The 24,175-nt window shown below is 40.9% G+C and overlaps 1 protein-coding gene and 1 long non-coding RNA gene across 2 annotated transcripts; both read left to right on the plus strand.

The window, feature by feature from the left end:
- The first annotated feature begins 4,523 nt into the window (after positions 1–4,523).
- SRSF1 (serine/arginine-rich splicing factor 1) lies at positions 4,524–10,378 on the plus strand. The gene is made up of 6 exons (XM_008588905.1): positions 4,524–4,847; positions 5,269–5,453; positions 5,799–5,971; positions 6,172–6,358; positions 6,740–6,858; positions 7,778–10,378. Exons 1-5 carry the CDS (start codon positions 4,654–4,656, stop codon positions 6,760–6,762), a joined length of 762 nt encoding a protein of 253 aa, XP_008587127.1. The 5' UTR covers positions 4,524–4,653; the 3' UTR covers positions 6,763–6,858; positions 7,778–10,378.
- A 12,047-nt stretch (positions 10,379–22,425) lies between these two features.
- Positions 22,426–23,615, plus strand: LOC103604353. The gene is made up of 2 exons (XR_551706.1): positions 22,426–22,833; positions 23,392–23,615. It is a non-coding gene; the product is annotated as an uncharacterized LOC103604353 (long non-coding RNA).
- The last annotated feature ends 560 nt before the right edge of the window (positions 23,616–24,175 follow it).

Genomic DNA, 24,175 nt, shown 5'->3' on the forward strand with positions numbered 1-24,175 from the left:
TGATGAAGTTTTCCACAGAAACAACATTCTGCTATCTAACTTCCCACCTTTGCAAAGAGCAGTCAATAAATAGTCAATAGTATTCATTTTAACAGAGTGTACTGATAACAAAGAGAGTTACAGCAGAAATCTGTCCTCAACATAATTTACTAGGGAAGATGAGACAAATACAAGTAAAATAAAAAGACACATACTATTTCCTTCCTTTTCAGAAAGTATCACTAAAACAAGTAGAGCAAGGGAACAGAGAATCCTGCAAATGAACTGTTCCTGGAATTCCCGCACACAGTGGAATCCAGTATTCCCAAACTATTCAAGTGTCTCTTTACCTAGTAGTAAAAATAACAGAGTTATCACCAGGGACGACAGTAGAGATTGGCAAAACCAATGATGAAAATTTCCAGATTAGGAGAATTTCCAGATTAGGAGAGCCTTATTTCAGTGCAAATTACTCTTAGACTCCCTCAACTCTCCATGTTTTTGGACAAATGGTACTGGAGAGTGATTCTGCTGATTGTGGACATATAGTGATTCTGATTGTGGACCCATCATTTTTTAAAAGTTTCTTTTTTTTTTTTTTAAAGATGACCGGTAAGGGGATCTTAACCCTTGACTTGGTGTTGTCAGCACCACGCTCAGCCAGTGAGCTAACCAACCATACCTATATGGGATCCGAACCCGTGGCCCTGGTGCCATCAGCACCGCACTCTCCCGAGTGAGCCACGGGCCGGCCCTAAAAGTTTCATTGAGTTATAATTTACATACCATACAATTTATCTGCTTTAAGTGTACAATTGCATGATTTGTAGTATACTCAGAGTTTTGTAACAGCACAAGTATAGAGTTTTAAGTGTTAAATAAATCACTGAAAAAACTGGGTCTTGTGACTTCAACTCTACGGTAATTAACTCTTTGAATTTCTTTCTCTCCTACCCCTATTCCCATCACCCTGCTGCCAGGTAATCATTTCCAGGGTAAAGTATGGTGCTGACACTAATATATACTGGAATGAATAGAGAGCATTTGAAAAGTTTCTTTTTAGGAAAGTAACTTTTTATAAACAGCAATGGTGTTGAAAATATGGTAGCTTCTGAGAAAGAAGCTGGTAAAGTATATACTTAGTAAATTAGCTGGTTGTGGGAGCAATCCATAGAATTGCTGGCAAATGTATAACTGAGGAGTTTAGAAACCCCCAAACTCTGACTAAAATGAGGATGTAATCTCAGGAGGCAAAACAAGAAATGGTTTTAATTGGGTCATCAGAAAACTAATCAGTCACCTAGAACATTGTTTAGGGAAAGTTTGTGTGAAGATTAGCCTATTGAAAAAGAATTGCCAATCTTTACCCAGCACTGTACAAGGAACAGAGACACAAAATCCAGGGGCTATGAATTTTCCAGTCTTGGAGAGGACTTTGTTGTGGGGCAGAGATCACTTAATCAGGTCTTTCTTACCATATTCTGAACAAAATATCCCTCAAAATGATTCACCTCGTTTTGTTCTGATTCACTAATAGTTTGTTTTTTTCCTTTTTTGTAGACTGAAAATATATTAATCACCTCTGATAACAGCACTGATAACATTAAGATCACATTCTTAACCATAATAACCAAAAGCTAATGCCATCCTGGGAGACCCGAATAAACAGCCATCTAGACTTTTCCTGCAATATACTGACCTCATCATCAACCCCAGAACCTATAATTTGGTTACATTCAAATATATATATATATATATAAATGGGTCAATAAAGAAATGAGTGTGTCCTATTCACTCTATATTATGTTCTACCTTGTATTTCTGAACTTAAAATCAGAAATGATTGTGTTAAATTAGACATACAAGAATAAGTCAAAGCAAGTTAATGGTTTTCTTATTTTTCTGGAAGAAAATGTATTGAAATTAAAAGCACCTATGTTTAAATCACTTCAGTTACTGCTACCTTAACATTAACCAACAGATGACCCAGAAAAAATCTAAACTGATGGATAAAAGAACGTAAAGAAAATGTGCTCAGTATATAACTGTTGAAGGAAGGAATCAATAAATGATAGGGCTTTAAAAAAAAACTCTGACCTTTTCTGCCACGAATTGAATGGGACGGTGCTAGAAACAATAAATTTGTTGAAATAGCGTCTTTTTTGGTAACCTCATTTTTTAAAAATCAAGTTTTCTTTTTTATTAAAAGTTCGGTTTCAAAAAATATCATTGAAGGATGGTCTGAAGAATAGATAATCTATCTCTCCCTCTAAAATTTTCAAAGGTTCTTTTCCCTTTTGGGATCTACAGATCCCTTTAAGAATTTGACTAAAATTTCAATTCTTCTTCCCATAAAAGGTACATGCACACATACATATATAATTTTGGAAACCATTACGGAGAATTCAAGGACCACCAAAGGTCCTGTAGAGGATCCACAGACCCAAGATTAAGCATCGTTGCTCATTTCTAATTGAATTTGTATTTTGGGGTCACTAAGAGACATTTGAAAAATATATTCTAACAACTTTTATTTTTTATTTTATTTTTTTTTGTCTTTTGTCTTTTTTTTTCCGTGTCCGGCAACGGATTGCAACCCTCAGTGTTGCCCCCGTACCGGACCGGGGACCGGCAACTTTTTATTTTTTTTTGTCTTTTTTTTTTCCGTGTCCGGCAACGGATTGCAACCCTCAGTGTTGCCCCCGTACCGGACCGGGGACCGGCAACGGGATCACAAGCCTCAGTGTTGCTCCCGCGCCTCGCTCAGCCAGTGAGCGGGAACTGGTCTGTATATGGGATCCGAACCCTCGGACGGGAGCGCCGCCGCGCTTCCCAAGCGGCGCACTATCCAGTGCGCCACTGGGCCGGCCCCTCTAACAACTTTTAGAATTAAGAAAACATACCCTTCTCCTAAATGACCTACTCGTATTTATTTTTATTTCAAAGACACTGGATTTTTTTCTTTTTTTAAAGATGACCCGCAAGGGGATCTTAACCCTTGACTTGGTGTTGTCAGCACCACACTCTCCTAAGTGAGCCACGGGCCGGCCCAAAGACACTGGATTTTTAATACAGTGTTTCCTTCTCTACTGTAACTTCTAGGAAGACCAGAGTCAAATTTGCAGTATATCTCTAGGAATTCAACAGACATTTTGTGTGCTAACCTTATGCATGACTTCATCTTAATCTCTTACCCCTTATTTTCCCATTTCCGCTGATTTCTTCATCCGGTTTTAATAATGTATTATGGTATCTCTGTAAGCCGCCTCACATCCTTAGGGAGAGGGATGTTGTAAACAAATACACAATATGAAGAAACACATCCTTCAACTCAGGGTGCAGATCTGTTTTGGCATATTTATGACTACAGGGTTTTGTTTTTTAATATGAATTCATCAGTGACACTTAAGAATCCCAGCATTTTACATTAAAATCCAGACTTCCGATGTCTCTGAAAAAAATGTAAAAAAAAGTTCTTATCTCCGAGCCAGCATACAAACGCAATCACAGTCCTGAGCAGCAACTGTGTTCTCCAGTGGTTAAGGTTATTCTCACATCCATTTTGCTCATTTATATTATCTGAGAGGACCGGTAACGAGTTCAAAACTCCTGTATATAAGTAACTTTTAGGGGAACCTTATGAAAAAGCAATTAATTTCAGGATTCTGCACACACACTTCCTTTTTCTTTCTCGTTCTTCGAAAGAAGAGACAATTGGCACAATTCATGCCGCAAGCATCCACTGAGCCTCTACTCGGCACTAGGCCCAGCAACAGGCGATTAAAGAGAAGCAGTAATCTAGGCCCTGAAGGCGGTACGGTGTTGTCACCCCTCCTGGTTAGTACGTACCACCAGGAACTGATCGGGGTCACCGCCACTAGCGCAAGGAGTGGTGGCTATGCAAAGTTCTGAACCGAAAGTAGAACGGTACTTACTGTAGAGTATTTATTACGGAATCTAAACTGGGTTCCTCTAGATTAGACACTTGTCTAATTGTCTAAGCAGCCACTGCCTGTTAAGGGGAGAGAAGACAAAGCTACGTGCGGACTGTTAATTGCTTCACCTGCAACCCAGCTCCCGGACTAGACGCACTCTCCAAGGATGCCTCTGTTTCCGGAGTCACCGCCGGGTCCCTCCCACTTTGGCACCGCCCTTCGGAGTCTTTCCCGCCAAAGGCCGTTAACGCCGCGGAGCATGCTGGGACGAGGCTCTAGGCTAGGTTTCACCAAGTCCTCTCAAGGCGCCGAGTTGCTTTCAAAGAGGCTCAGTCCTGTGGAACTTGACTATCCCTGAAGACCCGACAGGGATTAATAGCCCCTTTAACAAGGGTTCTGTATTTAATTTTACGAAACGGCTGCTCACTCCATTAGCAAACCACTGGGCAAGTCTGGAACGCGGGGACTTTTTTTTAACTCCTTCGTGCGGAGGGTGACGTCGCGCGTGCGTCAGAAGAACTATCTCAGCATCCGTTACGCTGCTGCGCGTGCGTATTGAGATCGAAGAGCTGCTTCCTCTCGCTTCTCTTCCTCCCTCCCCCCATATCCATGCGCCGAGCTGATAAAGGCGCCATTTTGGAGAGGCCGCGGGAGACGTGGTACCGCTGCGGGTTTGTTCTGCTGTGCGCTAGGCTTGGTGGGAAGGCCTGTGCTCGAGTCCGCGCTTTTCGTCGCCGCCATGTCGGGAGGTGGTGTGATTCGTGGCCCGGCGGGGAACAACGATTGCCGTATCTACGTGGGTAACTTACCTCCAGACATCCGAACCAAGGACATTGAGGACGTGTTCTACAAGTACGGCGCTATCCGCGACATCGACCTCAAGAATCGCCGCGGGGGACCGCCCTTCGCCTTCGTTGAGTTCGAGGACCCGCGGTGAGGCGGCATGGGCTTGCGGCCTTGAGGAACTAGGTCGGAGTAGTTGGGAAAGGCTCCAAGGCCTTAACATAGAGAATGGGGAAGGGGGAGCTCTTTGAGAGGTTGGGGCGAGACGATATCGCCCATGTGGGAGGCGAGTAAGGAGCCAAGTCGGTGTGGCTTCTCTGGTGGCTGGGTGCCTTGGACGTCTCCGGAGCCGACTCGCGAGTTTGGAGCGGGAAACTGAGGCGGCGAAGGCTGGTGAAGTGGTCGGGAACCTGGCGTGTTCCTGGGTGGGGGAGGGGCCGTGTCTATTATGCGGCGCGTGTGGGCTCTTCCACTTTGGGTGCGCGTGTGCGGGGGGCCGCTGGTTCCCGACTGAGTTAGCTTCTCCCCGCGGTTTCTTTTTTCATCCCCTTTGCTTTCTGTGATCATTCAGAGACGCGGAAGACGCGGTGTACGGTCGCGACGGCTATGATTACGATGGATACCGTCTGCGGGTGGAGTTTCCTCGAAGCGGCCGTGGTACAGGCCGAGGCGGCGGTGGGGGTGGAGGTGGCGGAGCTCCCAGAGGTCGGTATGGCCCCCCATCAAGGCGGTCTGAAAACAGAGTGGTTGTCTCTGGTGAGTTTACTTCTGCTCGTGGGGGCTGATAAGAAGGGACAGAAACCACTTAAAATTTTTCCTTGCATGGCCAGTTTGACAGTTGCGAATTTTTCATGCAAAGTCTTAAATTACTTTAGTTTTTGAATGAATTTAGTAAACAAGGATTACTGTGGTGATTCTAGAATATGAAGACCCTTTACAAATAATCATTTGGACTCTGGATTCCAGAATCTTACTAGCTTTTTACCTGGAATCACTCAAGTACAACCAATAAGTATTTTGAAATAATCTTTGTTGTGATGCACATAAGTCGAATGTGAAGTTTAGGGTAATTTGTATTAAGGAAAAAAATGACTTTTTCAGGACTGCCTCCAAGTGGAAGCTGGCAGGATTTAAAGGATCACATGCGTGAAGCAGGTGATGTATGTTATGCTGATGTTTACCGAGATGGCACTGGTGTCGTGGAGTTTGTACGGAAAGAAGATATGACCTATGCAGTTCGAAAACTGGATAACACTAAGTTTAGATCTCATGAGGTAGGTCATACACTTATTCTTTTCTTTGGCCAGAATTGGATACACTGGTCTTAACAGTGGAATTTGAAGGTAAGGATTCAGGCAAGGGTGTCCAAGTGTATTGCCAGATTTCTGGATTTAGTTACATTGTATTCATTCAGCATGCCTGAAGACAGGTGAAAGCTTAGATCTTTCAATGGAAAGTTCTGTCTATCCAATAGGGAGAAACTGCCTACATCCGGGTTAAAGTTGATGGGCCCAGAAGTCCAAGTTATGGAAGATCTCGATCTCGAAGCCGTAGTCGTAGCAGAAGCCGTAGCAGAAGCAACAGCAGGAGTCGCAGTTACTCCCCAAGGAGAAGCAGAGGATCACCACGTTATTCTCCCCGTCATAGCAGATCTCGCTCTCGTACATAAGATGATTGGTGACACTTTTTGTAGAACCCATGTTGTATACAGTTTTCCTTTACTCAGTACAATCTTTTCATTTTTTTAATTCAAACTGTTTTGTTCAGAATGGGCTAAAAGTGTTGAATTGCATTCTTGTGTAATATCCCCTTGCTCCTAACATCTACATTCCCCTCATGTCTTTGATAAATTGTATTTTAAGTGATGTCATAGACAGGATTGTTTAAATTTAGTTAAAACTCTCCATGCTCTTCAAACTGTGATATTGTGTAAATGTCTATTCTGCTCTGGTTTGTGTGAACTGGGATGTTGGGGGTGTTTTTGGTTATCTTACTTGGGGAAGTTCTTATGTTTATCTTGCTTTTCATGTGTCTTTCTGTAGACATATCTGAAGAGATGGATTAAGAATGCTTTGGATTAAGGATTGTGGAGCACATTTCAATCATTTTAGGATTGTCAAAAGGAGGATTGAGGAGGATCAGATCAATAATGGAGGCAATGGTATGACTCCAAGTGCTATTGTCACAGATGAAATTGGCAGTATTGACCTTATACTAAAAGGCAAGGGTTAAGAATGATTGAATACATCTATCTTAAAACAGTTGTAAACATCTTATGCAGTTATCTTTAGCTACAATTGCTTTGCTCTTTAAACCTTGCAATTGTGGCAAAATTATATTGCCCATTTTGTAACAATTATTTTGCTCCCTTCCCTTTTTTGTTTTAATAGGGACTAATGTGGGAAGAACTGGCTAATTTGTCACAGTGCTTAGTTACAACTGTTAATGTGTGACCTGCTGTTGGTGTACATGTGGGTACAGGGTGTCTTTAATTCCAACGAGATAGAGTATAATATCAATACTGCTAAATCTGCATGTCCTCTGTGTGACTGATAGAGCATTGCTGTTTCATTTTTTTAAGACAAAATGAAAGCAAAATATAGAATTCCAATGTATTGGTGTAGATAATTTAGTTGGGAATACTTTTTAAGTCTCACCTTCCCCTTTAAACTACTATTCATAATTGACTCATATGTTTAAAACACTTTGATTAACAAGATAAATTGCAGATGGGAGCATTAGATTTAGTTTAGACTTAGGTGGGTAGCAATACCAGTAAACTTTTCAACGACATAACTCTTTGCAACCACAAAACCTGTAATACGCTGTACAGTAACAAGTTGTTGGCATTATCAGTTGAACTGTAAATATAAAATGCTTCTTCCAATTAGTCTCTATGATGATTAAGTTTCTAAAATTTATCTGAACACCATTCAGAAACTTGTTTTGGGGAATTTGATAGTTATTGATGTACATCTATTAAACTGATGACAGACATAACTCATCATTCCCCAGAAACCTTTTTTGATTACAGTATCTAACATTTTGCCTCCTCTTTTTTGGTTTTGCTGGTTATAAAGGTTTGGATTGGAGAGGGCTCACTGGATCCCAATCCTTGGAGCTGGATCATTGGATTCAAATCATAATGTGGATAGGATAGGGAGGATGAATTACAAGGATTCATGGAGCGGGATCAGATTACCAGGAACATAGGAGTGGATTCCTGCCCCAACCAAACCGCATTCGTGTGGATTTTTTTTATTCAACTTAATTGGCTATTCCAAAGATTTTTTTTTTTTTCCTATTTTTGACGATTGGAGCCCTTAAGATGCACGATGGAATTGTGTTTTGCATTTTTTGGTAAAAGGAGCAAAGCGAGGACCTGGAGATATACGCGGAGCAATCTCCTTGGAAGGATTCAGCACGAGTAGATGGTAAACATTTAAAGGGGAAAGGGGGGTTTGTTTAAAATAGTAAATCAGTAAGTTACTTCTAAATTTAAAGAAAACAAAATTGGAGTTGAAGAATAAGTAGGTTTCCAATTGGCTATTGCCGTTTTTCTTTGAAAAAATAAACATTTTTTAAAAAACTATGCATGGTTGTCCTTTTTCCTCTTCATGTAAGATTTTTAACTGGGTGACTAGTCTATCACTTAATACTTTAAATTGGTAAGATTCTGACTGTTGTGTTTATGTGTTAGTAAATTAAAGGTTCTTGAAAGGCAATCTAATAAATGGTATTAACCATCTCTTATTGTTAATTGTAAAAGTCTTCAGGGAATGAGGTGAGAATAAGGCAGTTGAGTATGTAAATGTTAAACGAGGGGATGATCTAGTGTCTGAAAGATAAGCTTATAATTTGCTAGAAAGTGACTAAAAATTTATAGATACCGCTTAATTTTGGTCATTTAGACAACATAGACTTTTGTGCAAAATTGGTTCATGGCTAGTAAATTAATGTTAACTTGGAGATAGCTTTTGAAGTTCTCAATGAAACTAATTTTAAAAAATTGGTATTAAATGTTAACTTTGGCACAGATGTATTAGAACTCTTGTAGAAATGTGAACAGTGCACTAGAGGATTAACTGCTTATTTGGGTGAATCATTTGTAATAAAAAGCTGGGCACTTAGAATTTAGCCATGTAAAACCCTTCTCAACCATAGTTATTCTGTACTCAAGACATTCTGTACCAAAGCAAGGATTATATCTTTTAATCTGTTAGTCTTTATATTTTTTTTACTGACATCTCCTTGATGCCAAGTTTCCAAACTTGCTTGGGTTGGGGGAGAGGAGTTTAACTTAAAATTCCTAATCTTTGTCTTCTGATTTCCTCATAGTTTAGTCATAACCATCAGACCACTCTTTTCCGCACTCAAAAGAAATAACTAGATCTTAACATTTCCCTTGGGTGCTAATCATAGTTGAAAGCTGAATTTAAGACGATTATTTAGGTGAGATAATTTTAAACCTAGAGAAAGCCAGAAATAATCTTGGTAGTGGGAGAAATGGGTTCCAAGAGAGGTTTGCATAAAGTCATCCAATCGGTATATTTTAATGAACCTTGTGGAATGTCAGGAGGAAGAGAAGGGATGTTAAGTTCAAAACTAGGATTTCACTTTAAATATTTAAAGCATTTAATATAGATACATTAAGGAAATGGTTCTAGTTTTTATGTAAGAAATCAACATGGTTAAGAAGCAAATATACTATTTAAAACAATTGTGAAGAATATTTTACATGACATGCTTAAAGTTTTTAATTGTTTCATGTGTAGAATATTTCTTAAATTGGGTTATTAGAGGGAAGATATCAAATGACTAAAAAGATAATTTTGAAAGGTTAATGTGAGGTAGACTTAAGCAAACTTGGGTTTGTATTCATTGAATGTTCTGGAAACAAAGGACCAGAATGTAAATGGCCTTCAGTCAAGATTTAGTGTATTTAAGCTCTGAAAATTTTTGGTAGTTTGAAGTGGAAAGTATTCCTTACCTGCTATATAGGCTGAGTTTGAAGATTAGAGAGGACTTCATGCATATTTATGAAAGGTAGAGAGGCATAGGTTTTGTAGGTAAAGGTGACCAGATAACTACACTTTTGGGGCTACAAAAGCTGTGTAGAATTTTCCCCCTTTTTTCCCTATTTATGTCCCCTTAAAATTTTGTAGAGAGCCTATAATTAATTTTCTAACCAAGGAAAAACTTAAGTCTCTTTAAGAAGCAATTACTTACCATAACATCAGATTGAGTAACCTACCTTGCTGTTCAGCCCACATCCTACTGGAAACAAAAGGTAAGAAACCCATTTTCTGATTGCTAATTGTTTGGGATCTGAATTTTATTTTAAAAACAGTTTAACATTTAAAAAGATGCTGGTTGGAATATGAATAGATTTCCCTCATTTAAAGTGGTTTATTCCTTTTAATAAATTAAGTGCTCATATATCCACACATTGTAGTGCTTGAGTTCAATATGGTTTATTCTAGAATCTCAGCTTTTCTTAGTTGTGTGTGTGAAACATGTCTTGGTCATTGGGGCTGGTGTTATTTTTGAATTTCTGTGGTCAAGGTGAATTTCTTATGTGTGCCTTTTTGCTTTTGTATATGAAGTTTGTTATGAAATTACAAATGAATTAAGTTGTGTGTATGTATTTACCATAAATAGTATTAAAAGGAGAGAAACTATAAGTGTGAAGTTCTGTTGTAACATAACTACCCTTTGGCTTAACTATTCCATCACAGTATGATGAAGAGTGCAAAAGCAGAAAACAAATTCAGTCTCTTACCAACTGTCCTGAAATGCAAAAAGTTTTGAAAACAAAAGATATTTTTGTTGTTGATCTGATGAAATGTAGTTTGACCAGAATTGATGCCTTCATTTTGCACTTCGTGTGACTAAACTTTTTCTGCAGAAATACTGATGTGCTTCATTGTTCATTACACAGTGGCTACAGACTTTGCAGAAGGTGTTACATAATAAACGGTATATACACCATACCTTTATAAAGTGCAAACAGCTCTGAATCCCAAATACACCTGTCCCCAAGAGTTCGGATAAGGGATTGTAGAACTGTATTAGAATACACAGGTCTTATGTTTCTGAGTAGTTTGGGGTGAGTGAGTGAAAAACCTGTTAACTGAATCCTTCATTAGATGAGATCTAAGTTCTCCTAAGTCTTTTTAGGCTGAAGCAGCCACAAGGAAAGAAGGTATGGCCTACAGTTTTATATTCTGTTGATTTGGTGGATTCAAAACAGTTGTATTCCATTGAAGAAGAAAATCAGCCATCCTAGAGTGTACAGTACACTACTCTGTTCTTTTGAGGTAATTATTTGTTTCAGTAAACAGGAACATTGACCAGTCTGATCCTGTATGAAAGATGAATTGGCGTGAAGTATAGAGATTCTAAAGAAACATCTGTTCATTGTGTCTATTGTGATTGTTTATTAAATAAATAGTAATCTTGGCAAAATAATTTTTGCTTTAAACATAGATTAAAGAAGTTACAGTGTACTGTGCTTAAATCAGCACTTACTCCATGATTAAGAACTTTAGACTGCCTCTTACTAGCTTTGAAAGCTATGCATGACAACCCTAAAGTTGTGAGTTTGTCAGGGTCAAGGGAACAATTTTTTTCTATTGTAAAACTCACTTGGTGCTTCAGTAGTACACAAAATAAATTGAATAAATTAGTCTGTCATATGGAAGTTAATTTAGGCAGAAGTAACCTCATAATTCACAACTTTTTAATAGATGCTAGGCCAGTTTCTCAGGGAGAAGTCATGCGTGCCTTTTCATAAGAAGGTTACCATTTAGGTAGGTAAGCAAAACACAGATGAAACAATATTTATAGAGAATTCAGCTGGGTGCTTTCTCCATCTCAAAGCACAAAGGAGGTGGTAATGCCAGAGGTCAATGGTTCAGATCCCCTTACCAGCCAGCCACCAAAAGAAAAAAGGAAAGGGCCGGCCTGGTGGCACACTCGGTAGAGTGTGGCAGCGCGGTGGCGCTCCCGCTGAGGGTTCGGATCCCATATAGAGACCGGTCCACTCACTGGCTGAGCGCGGTGCGGGCGTGACACCGAGGGTTGCGATCCCGTTACCGGTCACGACAAAAAGGAAAAAAAAGAAAAAAGGAAAGTATGAAGGAGGTAATATTCAAGCACCAGGTTAAAATTTGTCTTAACTCCTGTCACTGTACAACATATCTGTCAACTATTGATAGAACTATACACGTAAAAGTGGAAATTGAGACTCTCCCCAACAAGTGTACTTTGAACAAAAATTTGTAGGGATGCCAAAATGTCTAATAGGAACTGTAAAATATTCTGTTCCACTCCCCATTCGAGTAAATGCAAGGGAAAATCCCTTAGCCACTAGAGGGAGCTATGACAAAATCAACCATGAACTAGCTATAAGGAATACGACCAGCAAAGCAAAGATCAACTACCTTGATCCTCTGTATCATATCTAAAATTAAATGGTTTGGGTAAGTTTTCGTTCTGTATCTTTAACTTTACCTCTGCCTCCTCATCTGTTGGGCAAAATCCATTCCTTTCTCAGCTGGATCATTTAGGTTTTGAATAGAGCTTGCTTTATAAGGTACTCACCTATCTTGTACATCTCCAGGTATTGAATAGTAAGGCCAGGAGTGTGAGAATTGGGTACAGTAGTAGGTGTACTGTGAAAAGAAGGCATAAAATTGGTCATGTCCTAGGGACCTTTGTAGTTTGTTTTCATGGTGTGAAACAGTTTCAGGAGTGATGATCTACCAGTCTTATTTCTTGGCATTACTAAGGCTTTTAATAATCACTTTGTCTTAAAAACCTGCGTATTTGTCAAGTGAACGGTTTTTGTTTTCTAGGCCTTTCCTAGTAGACTCAAAGTTATCTTTTTTTTTTTCCCCCTTTTTGTCTTTTTCGTGACTGGCTACGGATCGCAACCCTTGGTGTCGCGCCTGAACCGGACCGGGACCGGCAAAGGGATCGCAACCCTCGGTGTTGCCCCCGCACCTCACTCAGCCAGTGAGCGGCCGGCTGGTCTGTATGTGGGATCCGAACCCTCGGCGGGAGCGCCGCCGCACTCCCAAGCGGCACACTGCAGCAGTGCGCCACCGGGCCGGCCCTCAAAGTATCTTGTGAACAAAAAATACACACAGTTCTCTTGACATGTTTACTTAGTGCCATTTTTTTTTTTTTTTTGTCTTTTGTCTTTTTCCGTGTCCGGCAACGGATCGCAACCCTCAGTGTTGCCCCCGTACCGGACTGGGGACCGGGCAAGGGGCCGGAACCCTCGGTGTTGCCCCCGCCCCCCCCTCAGCCAGTGAGCGGCCGGCTGGTCTGTATGTGGGATCCGAACCCTCGGCGGGAGCGCCGCCGCACTCCCAAGCGGCACACTGCAGCAGTGCGCCACCGGGCCGGCCCTCAAAGTATCTTGTGAACAAAAAATACACACAGTTCTCTTGACATGTTTACTTAGTGCCATTTTTTTTTTTTTTTTGTCTTTTGTCTTTTTCCGTGTCCGGCAACGGATCGCAACCCTCAGTGTTGCCCCCGTACCGGACTGGGGACCGGCAATGGGACCGCAACCCTCGGTGTTGCCCCCGCGCCTCGCTTAGCCAGTGAGCGGGAACCGGTCTGTATGTGGGATCCGAACCCTCGGGCGGGAGCGCCGCCGCGCTTACCAAGCGGCGCACTTATCCAGTGCGCCACCGGGCCGGCCCAGTGCCATTTTATTTTAAGAGCTGAAAATTATTGGGAATTAAACACTTCAGCATTTGTCATTTCCATTATCCCCTTTTCCCACAAGTTTACATTACAAAAATGGAAAGGACACAAACTTGTCTCCTGTTTAAATTACCACTAAGAATATTAACAATTTTGTTTTAGGCCTACTTGATGGGATTTAGTCATCAAGAAGACAGGTGTTGGAACACTGGCCTTGAAACACTAATGTTAGAAACTTATGGGGCTGGGCCCGTGGCTCACTCGGGAGAGTGTGGCGCTGGGAGCGCATGAGCGCTCCCGCCGCGGGTTTGGATCCTATATAGGGATGACCAGTGCGCTCACAGCGCTCACTGGCTGAGCAAGGTGCGGCCAGTCTCCAACAAGGACAAAAAAAAAAAAAAGAAAAAAAAGAAACTTATGCCTTGCAGAATAAGACAAGTAGGCAAATAAAGTTGTTTTTGCAGTACAGAAAAGAATTCATCAAGGTTGCATAGTAGGGATTTCCCTGCCTGCAAAGCTAACACTTCTTATGTCAAGGGAGGCTACAGAAGGTAGTTGCTGACTAGCAGTCTTGCTGCAAATTGGATTGAGAATGCTAAAAGTGTGCCAGGTTTATTAAGCTTATCCTTAATCCTAAAAATGTTAGCTCTGGTGGCCCTTTAATAATTTAACTTGTGAAGAGGTACTCTGAAGCCACAAATTGTACAAATGAAAGCCAGAATTTCCTTTGTAAAAGAGAAGGACTAAATGTAGGATATTGTTAAAAGTGCTAGAAGGCATGGCAGAATTATTCCCTGAGGTGCTGGGTAGTAGAGGATCCTTTATGTGTCTGTTTGGAATAAGCTTTCAAGTTGCAGCAAATTATTAAGGCTTACTACATAGGAATAGACTGCAGCATCAATCAAAAAGGATCTACGAATGAAGTCCTGGCCTGATTCTCATCTGTCCTTAATAGTGGCATGACTAGAAGTGTAGGTTACAAAATAAAGAGTGACATCCACATTTTGAGGCTAGTGTAAAATGTTGCTTAGCAATATAGCAAGCACACTACAAAGAAAACAAAATGGTTCTTTTGTCTTCTAAAACTAGGTAGTAAACTTGCAGCAAGGTGGTTGATCGTCAAATTCAATGTCTTAGTCACAAGGCTGTTGCATCTATGACTTAGGCTAAACTGGAGACTTATTTACTTGCCAAATAGTTCTTCAAAATACTGTTTGGATTTGTCTACCATCATATTTTCCATATCAGCATCCTTGTCTGTGCACCCATATTTCATGGGTTTCAGTTACTTCCCCAAACGTTGCTCTCATAATAATGAATCAGAAATAGTGTTATATTCTTCCTTTCCAATTTACCACTATTCTCAATCACATCTTGCCCAACTAGGGTTGATCTGTAAATACTGGCCACGTTTCGTTTTTGCTTCTTTGTATTTGCTTATATTTTCAGACTGCCCCTTCTCCCCAAGTAGTCTCCCTGCTGCTTCAAATCCTGTCCATCCTCAAAAGTTCAACTCAAGTCACACTTCATTTCTGAAACTATAAAAGGCAAGCTGCTGAAGCCCTTTAATAGCTCTTCTCCAAAATGCATTTAGTCCCCTCACAATTTATCTCATTGCTGTTGAATGTTTTGCATGTGTTAATTTTTCCTGCCCAATGGAATTTTTGTAATGTTTGTACTTCCCAATGAGCCAAATGCAGTGCTGACACAGTTTAATAAATATTGATTGATGAATTGGAAAGAGTTTAGTACTCCTTAAAAGCAAAGTGCTATAGAAGTCTATATTTCACAAACTATTGGCTAACTGCGGGTGAATTATTGGAGAAACTATTTTAATCCTAAACGTTGAATCAAATCCTGCTTAGATGTGAAGCCAGGAAATTAGAATTAATTTAAATGCTAGCCTACGCCCTAGTATAATTGGAAAAGTAAATGTTGCCCCAAAAATTGGTCTTGCCAAGTCAAAAGAGGGTTTTTTTGTTGTAAGCTGTGCACACTTCTTTCAGTACAGGTCATCAAGAATTGATGGCATTGTTTCTTAGAAGACTTAATTATTTCCCTCGCAGTCAGCCTACCTTTTCCAGTTGGGAGAGTAAGTCTTAAGGGGAGAGTAATTATTTCCTTGGGATGGGAAAGAGCCTTAAATATTACATCAGGACCCTACTCTGGGCTTTAGGCTAATAGAAAATCAACTAGCTTAAACAATACTCTCAAAGCCAAGAGACTCAGCATATGTATGTGAAGGGTACTTCAAAAAGTTTATGGAAAGATTTGTATTTTAATTCTATTTTTCAGTGAACTTTTTTGCAGTATCCTCGTATTTAACACCCCATACTCCAAATCCCACAAGCCACCTCATTCCTTTTGCTGTTAAATTCTTTAACCTCTTCATGATCAGCTAATGACTGAAGCATTCTTGAACTAATTGCACTCATTGCTGCTTTGCTTTTCTTCATGTTTATGTAGTGACATGCATACAATTACATGTCACTGTTAAGCTGTTCTCTAGTTGATTCATGTATATGTTTTACTTCCCCAGCTACATAGTGAACTCTCTCAAACCAAGGGCTGCTTTTAACTTTTTGACATTTCTTCCCAGATGTCCAATGTTTGTGAGTAAATAAGGCAAGTGTGCTGCATAGCTTAAATCTGAGATGCAGTGTGCTCCTCCAATCAAATAGGGCTTATTTCCAGATTGGTGATCTCAAGGGTTCATGCCCTTGCTACTGTTGTTATTAATGGAAAAGTTTGAGGGAAAATGCAAGGCCGTAGGGCAAATACCTAATATTTTTCAAATGAAAGTAATAGCTAACTGTTTTACAAAGCACTATGATTCATTTTAATCCTCAAATGGTATTAGCCTCTTTTTGCAATTTGAGGAAATAGGCTCAGAGGTGTTTTGTTTGTTTTCTCTTTAGGCTCAGAGATGTTAAAGTGGCAGGCCCAGAACTTGAATCCAGGTCTTCTGATGACATATTCTTGTTCTTTTAACTACCACATTGCTTTTTAGTCAGCTTGCCTTTTCCAGTTGGGAGAATGTCTTTGAAGAGAACACCACCTGTAATGTCTACGTGATGCCACCAGGGTGTCCCATGGTGCTGTCTTTGATTCATGTTCTTACCCTGGGATCTGGAGGCTGTTCAGAGCAGGAGTTCTATCTAGTCTCAGTAGCCGTGGCCCAGAGTCCAATAGCAAGAAAGTGGGATGCTTAGCTCCCTGGTTTTCCAGTGTGCAGTGCACAGCTAGCTTTCACAGAGAAGCCCTTATCCTCTGACTGCTAGTAGTCAGAGTGGCCCCACTGGACAGCAGGTCACAGTGCCCAGGGCCTAGCTAGCCACTCAGTAACTGGGCAACAGCCTCGCAGAAGACAGAAGCATAGACAAGAACCTGAATGGGTAAATGTCTACAAACATCTGCATTTGTTTTGGTAGTTGACTATACTCAAGTTTATATGATGCACAAAACTTACCATTGTAGGGAGATGAGTTTTAAAAGCCAGTGTGTGGTGACGTCCTACTTTTCAGTTTGTAGTAAAAATGTTTGCATTATACTTAGCCCTGAGTATACATACAACCTGTTAGGTATCAGTTTTTATATTCAGCAAACCTAGATGGTAATCTACAGTGTCAAAGCTATCACTTATATGAGAACCAATGAGATGAAGTCTCACATTTAGTGCTATTTAAAGAGACCAAATAGTCCCTTAAAAATTTGCTTCCTTCCCAGTGCTCCTTAAGTACTTTGTACACATGTCTATAACCCGTCTATAATTATTTCTTTATGAGTCTTGATTTCTCCACTGGAGAAGATTCTTAAAAGTATCTTCAGTGGCTAGTTCAGCTTCTAGCATTTAGTAGGTGCTCAATAAATATCTATTTACTGAAATAGCAATACTTCCATAATAGTTCTGGGATGATTCTACACGTGTCATTTTTCTAAGGAGTGAGTCCGCGTTAGAGAGGTCTTTTGTTTTCAGGCTGATTAAAATTAATTATGAACTCGGAAGTTAGTCTCTGGGGTGTCTTGGTTGGCCTTTCAAAATCTTCAGTACATCATTCTAGCCTGAATTTTGGGGTTGTATCTGAGCTGTTTCTCTTTAGGTGTCATCCATGTGATAATCTCTTGGACTGGGTGTTTACCAGGGCTCTTCAAGCCACTGGGGACTTCTAAATTCTAAGAGTATGCTACTGAATCGAGATGTTGGACTTGTGGTGCCCCTTTTCCTCTCTCCTGTTTTTCCAGGTGAGTTTCTATCCCCAAACTCCTAAGTCATGCTTTTGAGGAGAAATCCCAAACCTACCATCTAATAGTCAAGTTTACCTTTGAATTTTCTCATTTCTCTGATGAGAGGACTAATCACAGATTGTAGTACCAATTTGGACCTCTCTTCCATGTGCTTTTCTTAAGTGTTCAGAGTAACTGCCTCAGCAAAGTAAACACGGTAAAGTGGATGTTAGTATTTCTATGCAAATGCTTTTTGGATGAATTACTGTAGAAGTAAAAGTTATCAATTCTGATATAAACAACCCATCTTCTTGTCCCTAAGAAATATCACTAAGGGATTTTTTCATCCCATGTTACATACGTAGTTTAATAAAGTGGCCTGAAAGTATTCTTTCACATGTGAGAAGTAGGTGTATTGTGCCTTTCCCATCTGAAGTGCAAAGTACTAAAAGGCAGAACTAATGTGTATTCCAACCCCCACAGTGTCTGTTTCTGGGCTTGCTTTATACTTGATGCTCAGGAAGTGTTTTCACTGGCTTGGGTTGACTACTTGCCATCTGCTCTGTGAGCATTCATTGCTGAATGAAAAGGGAGAGAAAGTGAAAGGAGAAGGGGGGTGGCGGGGAGAGGAAGCTGAAGAAATAAGAGGAAACAGCTGGAAGCTGAAGAGATGGATCTTATGTAAGGTCAGTAAAACAAAAAGCTAGCAGAGGGCAGGGTCAGTACTCCCAGGGTCAGCCCTGGGAGTACAGGGTTAATTAACTTCTGTCAGTTGAGTAGACAGAGCCTTGTGTGCTGTGTTAAAGAGATCAAAGTTACTTCAAAGGAAAACCTAGATTCTTCCTTGTGTACCTTAGTAAGTTGTTCATCAGGTCAAAATTTATCCTGCCCTCTAGGAATTCTGGTCTTCTCCAGGGCTAGCAGAGAGCTTGCTGCCACTTCTCAGGCAACCAAGGATGAAGTGCTTCAAGTATTTATGGATAGCACCAGGTAAGCTTGATGTATTATTCACAGTGTAAAGAGTAAATGCTGAGTATAGCTGTTGTCCCTATGTAGAACTTTTAACAACCAGCTCACCAGATCCTTTCAGCTTTTATGCCTGTATTGGAAAGGTAGAACTTTAGGCAGTGTCTAGCTCATAGACTTCTCAGGGTCAAGAAACATCCTTAAAGGAGTTAATTCCCTCTCCTGGAGCCTTAGCCAGGTCATATGTTGTCCGGGCCTTGTGTTACCATGTGTTGGCATTGCTTTCTAGAATGGAGCAGCCTTCCCAAAGCTTAGTCTTGTAATGTCACATCAGTGTCTTAGGTCACTGCTGTTCACTTCCCTTATCCAGGGAACATACTTCATAGGTGCCTCAACATCTGTTTCGTTATTCCCTGTTCCCTTCACTGCCAAGAATAGAGGGACACTCAGTTGAAAATCAGATTGCTCCAGTGAAGAAACTTAAAAAAGATGTTTCTGTTGGAGTTTAAGAGTGTTCATTTGATTTTTCTATATTTTTGCCCCACCCCTACTCTTCACAAGAACATTTGGACAGGCAGCATTAATAATTAGTACTTTTTTTTGCACATGAATAGAATTTTTAGTTTTTCTGGTAATGCAAATGAGTGGCACAATGCTGTTGAGTGTCATTACATCCGACTTAACCAATGGAATGTATTTGGGGTAGAAGCTATAGCCGCTGAGAAGAGGTTACCTCTGTAATAGACAAGTTTTATGTAAAAATTTAACTTGTGTTTTCAACTTTTAACACAATTTTGTAACTGAGCTTTGTGGTGTGGTTCAGGCTCACAAAGTTTGTCCCTTCAGTGTCAACTTGTTTTAAGCTCCTGGGCCTGGGGCATCTGAGGGCAGTGAAGAACAGGTGTCCAAAGGAGAAATGTTGGTGCCCGAGAGTATGTTTTCCAGTTGTATTGAATTTCTTACGTGGTGTATTTTTGACCTTAGTTTCTTTCCTCCTTGTGGCCTATGCTATTTTGCTTGCTATTTGTTGGATATTCTCCTTCGTAAGTCATTCAAGAGTAGTAAAGTGGATGTTAGTATTTCTACTCAAATGCTTTATGGATGAAGCTGATAGGTTTAGCATTGATTTTTACCAGTGTCTTTCAAGAAGAATTAAGGAGATAAATGTGTATCTGTGCCTTTGGACTCTTTTGGAGTCTGGAGTATGTGACCCTTCTTAGAGACAATAATGTGTTTTAATTAAGAACCCTCAACTATCAGTTGAACTCAGTGTCTACTAGGAAAATGGGTAGATTTGTTCCTTGTCCCTTTGTTTTCTGTGACTATGTTCCAGCTGTCAAGGAACTTAAATAGGTATTCAGGGGGAAAAACTTTCACTGTTTCCCCTTTCCTCACCTTGCCAGTTAAAACAGAAATAACTAGTGAAGACATTTTAGGTGGCAGAATTGAAACACAAACCCAACATCTGACCACATTGGCCACAGGCAAGTGGCTTTAAGCCCTTAGTGTGGTAATCCACCTCAGGGGTAGGGGGGGGTGTAAGGGGAGGAGATCACTTATGCTTTTCTCTCAGAGAAGCTTGGGGTACGGGGGTGGGTGCAGTTCACTTTGGTCTGGTAAGAGTGTACTTCCTTTTTTTATCGATGGCATTGAGGCTGATATTGAAGGGTAACATTTCTTTCTGGCCAGTTTCTTGATATTTATAAATATAGTCATGGTTTTTACTAGTAGATTTGCATGAAGAATTCGTACATTCAGTTGTCAGTTTCAAGCCTCTTCTAACTATTCTCTACTGAAAGTTTTGGAATTGATTTGTTTTCTGTTTGTCGAGCAGTCTTATCTAAGGACAAGTAATTGATAACAGCAGAGATGCTTTCCATTCCTAGGAGTCTTAAGTCTGTAATCCAAATCCTTAATTTATTCACAGTATTTTAAAATCCTTTTCAAACTAGGAAGGAAATATCCTGTTGCTTTCTAATATTTGCTAAAAATTGTCTTTAAAATTGGTAAAGGGTCACAAAAAATTATTACAATATATAAGGTTCAATATACTAATTATCCTGATTGAGCATCACATATTGAACAGAGGTATTGATATTCAACGCTGTACCCCACAGATATACAATCAATTATGTCTCAATAAATTTTTTCTAAAAAGTTGTCTTTAGGGAAATAGACCTTAGGGCTCTTTTTTTTTTTTTTTTTTTTTTTTTTTCTCTTTTTCCGTGTCCGGCAACAGATCACAACCCTCAGTGTTGCCCCCGTTACCGGACCAGGACCGGCAACGGGATCGCAGCCCTCGGTGTTGCTCCCGTGCCTCGCTCAGCCAGTGAGCGGGAACCAGTCTGTATGTGGGATCCGAACCCTCGGCGGGAGCGCTGCCGCACTTCCCAAGGGGCGCACTGTAGCAGTGCGCCACCAGGCCGGCCCGACCTTAGGGCTCTTTGAAGGAGAGAGGGATGAGAGAAAACCTATCTCTTTGAGAGAAAGTGAAAGGAATAATTAACTGGCTCAGAGCTCCTGTGCGTAGTTTGCAGCTCCAAAGTTAATCTAGAACCATTCAATAGCACCAATAAAAATATTTACTTAGTACCTTTTACATTTCAGAAATGTTGTAAGCATTTTACATACATTTGTCATTTAATCCACAGGTCATCCCTGTGAGATGGGTATTTTGTTCTTATTTTCCACATGAGGAAACTGAGTCACTGAAAGATTAGGTAAAAGGTCATACAATTTGGGGGGGGGGGGAGTAACCTGAACAGGGTGAGTTGGGGATCTGACTTTTGTTTGAGTGGATGAATTTACTGTCTTTAGACATGTTTCTTTGACTGGACCCCAGTATATAATCTGTGGCAGGTGGCTTGAGAAGGGGCTTGTTTTGTTTGTGGTTAAGGATATGGTAAAAGGGCATAAAATTTGGGGGGGGGGGGAGTAACCTGAACAGGGTGAGTTGGGGATCTGACTTTTGTTTGAGTGGATGAATTTACTGTCTTTAGACATGTTTCTTTGACTGGACCCCAGTATATAATCTGTGGCAGGTGGCTTGAGAAGGGGCTTGTTTTGTTTGTGGTTAAGGATATTGACTGTTCTAAAGGTAAAATTGCCCCTTCTAGAGATGGAGTCTTTGATTTTACTGGTTTCATTATATTCCTCTAACAGTTGGAGCTGATTGTTTTTGAATACTTATTCCAAAGTTTTGGATATTTTCCAGATTTTAAAAATTGCATCTGAATTTAAAAGGTTGTTAATTTTTCTTTATAAGGGAGAGTCTGGGGAACAATTAGGAATTCCAGTTTTGTCTTATGGATAAAGATATAATTAGCCGTTTTCCTCAAGAAAATTGATACTTCTGGATCCCACCTCTTCAGTAATGAGAACTGGACTTTCTTCACTCAACCTCTACTTCCTGTTAGTGGGAAAACCCCTCCCTAGAGGTGCTGTGAGAAAGATTGCTGGAGAAAGCTTTTCTAGATCCCAGGGTAAGGAGTTCAAGAGAGTTCAGCAATACTGTCATTAGAGTAATGGTCTTCATTAAGTACTAGTTTTCACAATCCCGAAGCTTCATTTTCACCACAGTTTGAAAGGGAGCAGCTAAGGAGAGGCTGTACGTGGGAGGAAGAAAACTGAAGAGATGCTTTACAGAGACCTTGAAATGAATGTGTTAAGGTAGGGCAGAAGCAGAGACTTGCTATCCACTGAATAAAAAAACAAAAACAAAAACATGCAGTGTCCAAGGTCAGAGCAAGAACATTAAAAAAAAACCCAAAACTGGTTAGCTCAGTTAGTTAATAGCACAGCCTTTTAACACCAAGGTCAAGGGTTTGGTTCCCTGTGCAGGCCAGCCGCCAAAAAAAATAAATAAATAAATAAAAGCTTTAGTTTACCTAGTTAATTTCTTAGGTTTACATCTTGGTTCCCTTTTTATCTCACATGTATATATGAACTTAGGCTTCCTGAACCATTTTATTTTTCTTTCCAAAAGAGACTAATGGACATTTATGGGAGACATGGGGCTGCCCTAGCAGTTTAGCTGAGAAATGTATCAGAAACTTCATGATTTTCTGTCCCCTCCTGTCTTAGGCTGACCGGTTCTCTGGTGTGTTACCTGCTTCTGATCCAAACTGCAGAACTTCTCATTCATCCCCAAGGCCTCCAGGCAGTATCCAATGGGGAATCAGCTCTAAAAGGAACCAGACCAGCGTTTTCCAGCCCCTTCATTCTGGTGACTGAGAAAAGGAAAGAGTTGGGAAAGGGCATACTTGTGCAGTGGATGGCAAGGAAACACAGACTGTCAAATTACTATGCCTCTTCAGTTTCTATTACCATATAATTCTGCAACCATATTATTTTTATTGTTTATGTATGGGAAATGTTGGAGATGGTGACCTTGATTAGAAGTGTCTGGAGGGTATTAAATGGAGGAGATAAAAAAGTTGGGGGCCGGCCCGTGGCTCACTTGGGAGAATGTGGTGCTGATAACACCAAGGCCACGGGTTCGGATCCCTACATAGGGATGGCCGGTTAGCTCACTCGGGAGAGCGTGGTGCTGACAACACCAAGTCAAGGGTTTAAGATGCCCTTACCGGTCATATTTAAAAAAAAGAAAAAAAGTCAGTTGGTTTTAAAAGATGTTGAAGTCTTGAAATCTAAGAAAAATTTTTTAAACCAGAGATATAAAAATATCACTAATACAGGCTGCCCCTTCATTTCCCTGTCACAGGAGACTTCTTGGACTGGAGATACTTGTTTAATAATAGCTTGTCTCTGATATTCCCAGTAGCTACCTACCTCTGTGAGGAAAGGCTAGAAAACGTTCAGGACATCATACAGGCTCCTCATCTACAAAGTTCCAGTAGCAGTGACGCCTACACGGAAGACTTGGAACTGCAAACAGAGGCTGGGGTCACCTCAGTGACATCTGACGCTGTCCAACCAGAAGTTTGATTTTTGTTTTGGGGGGGTGAAGAAGGAAGCAGACTACTAAAGGACTAAAATAATTTGTACTTTCTCATTTGTTTTTATTTTTTGGTGGGACAGGAGGGGTGTTCTATTAGAATTTCACATCCTATCTGGAGTCAAAGGGGAGGATGGGGAAGCTCAGCCCTTCACCCAAGAATAACCTAGTAATGACATCTCCATGCGTGGGAAGTGTTTCCCTCAACACTGGGAGGATCTGAGACTGCACCCCAGTGGGATTCTCTGCTTGAGTTGGAAGGCCGCTCAGAGTGCAGAGGGCTTAGCTGGCCAGGGATGAGATGCCAGAGGGGACAGACACCCAAAGTCGAAGGGTCTTTCCCCAGTTTGGAGGTGGGAACTCTTCTGTGCATGAGGGCCTGAAGAGCCGGGTGACCATTGTGGCCTGTGCCCTCCGCTGAGGGTGTGATTGGGATGCGGCGCTGCTGGGCACCGTGTCTGAGTCACGGGAGACGGCCCAGCTGTGCCCAGCGGGCCAGCGCCAGACCCTGGCGTCCTCCATCTTCTCTCCTGAGCTCCCCCTGCTCCAGCTGCCTGAGCCACGGACCGCAGCACCACACACCCCCGCGGGGGGGGACGCCGCGCCCCAT

Source organism: Galeopterus variegatus, unplaced genomic scaffold (genome assembly GCF_000696425.1).
Source record: "Galeopterus variegatus unplaced genomic scaffold, G_variegatus-3.0.2 Scaffold133, whole genome shotgun sequence".
NCBI classification, from domain to species: Eukaryota; Metazoa; Chordata; class Mammalia; order Dermoptera; family Cynocephalidae; genus Galeopterus; species Galeopterus variegatus.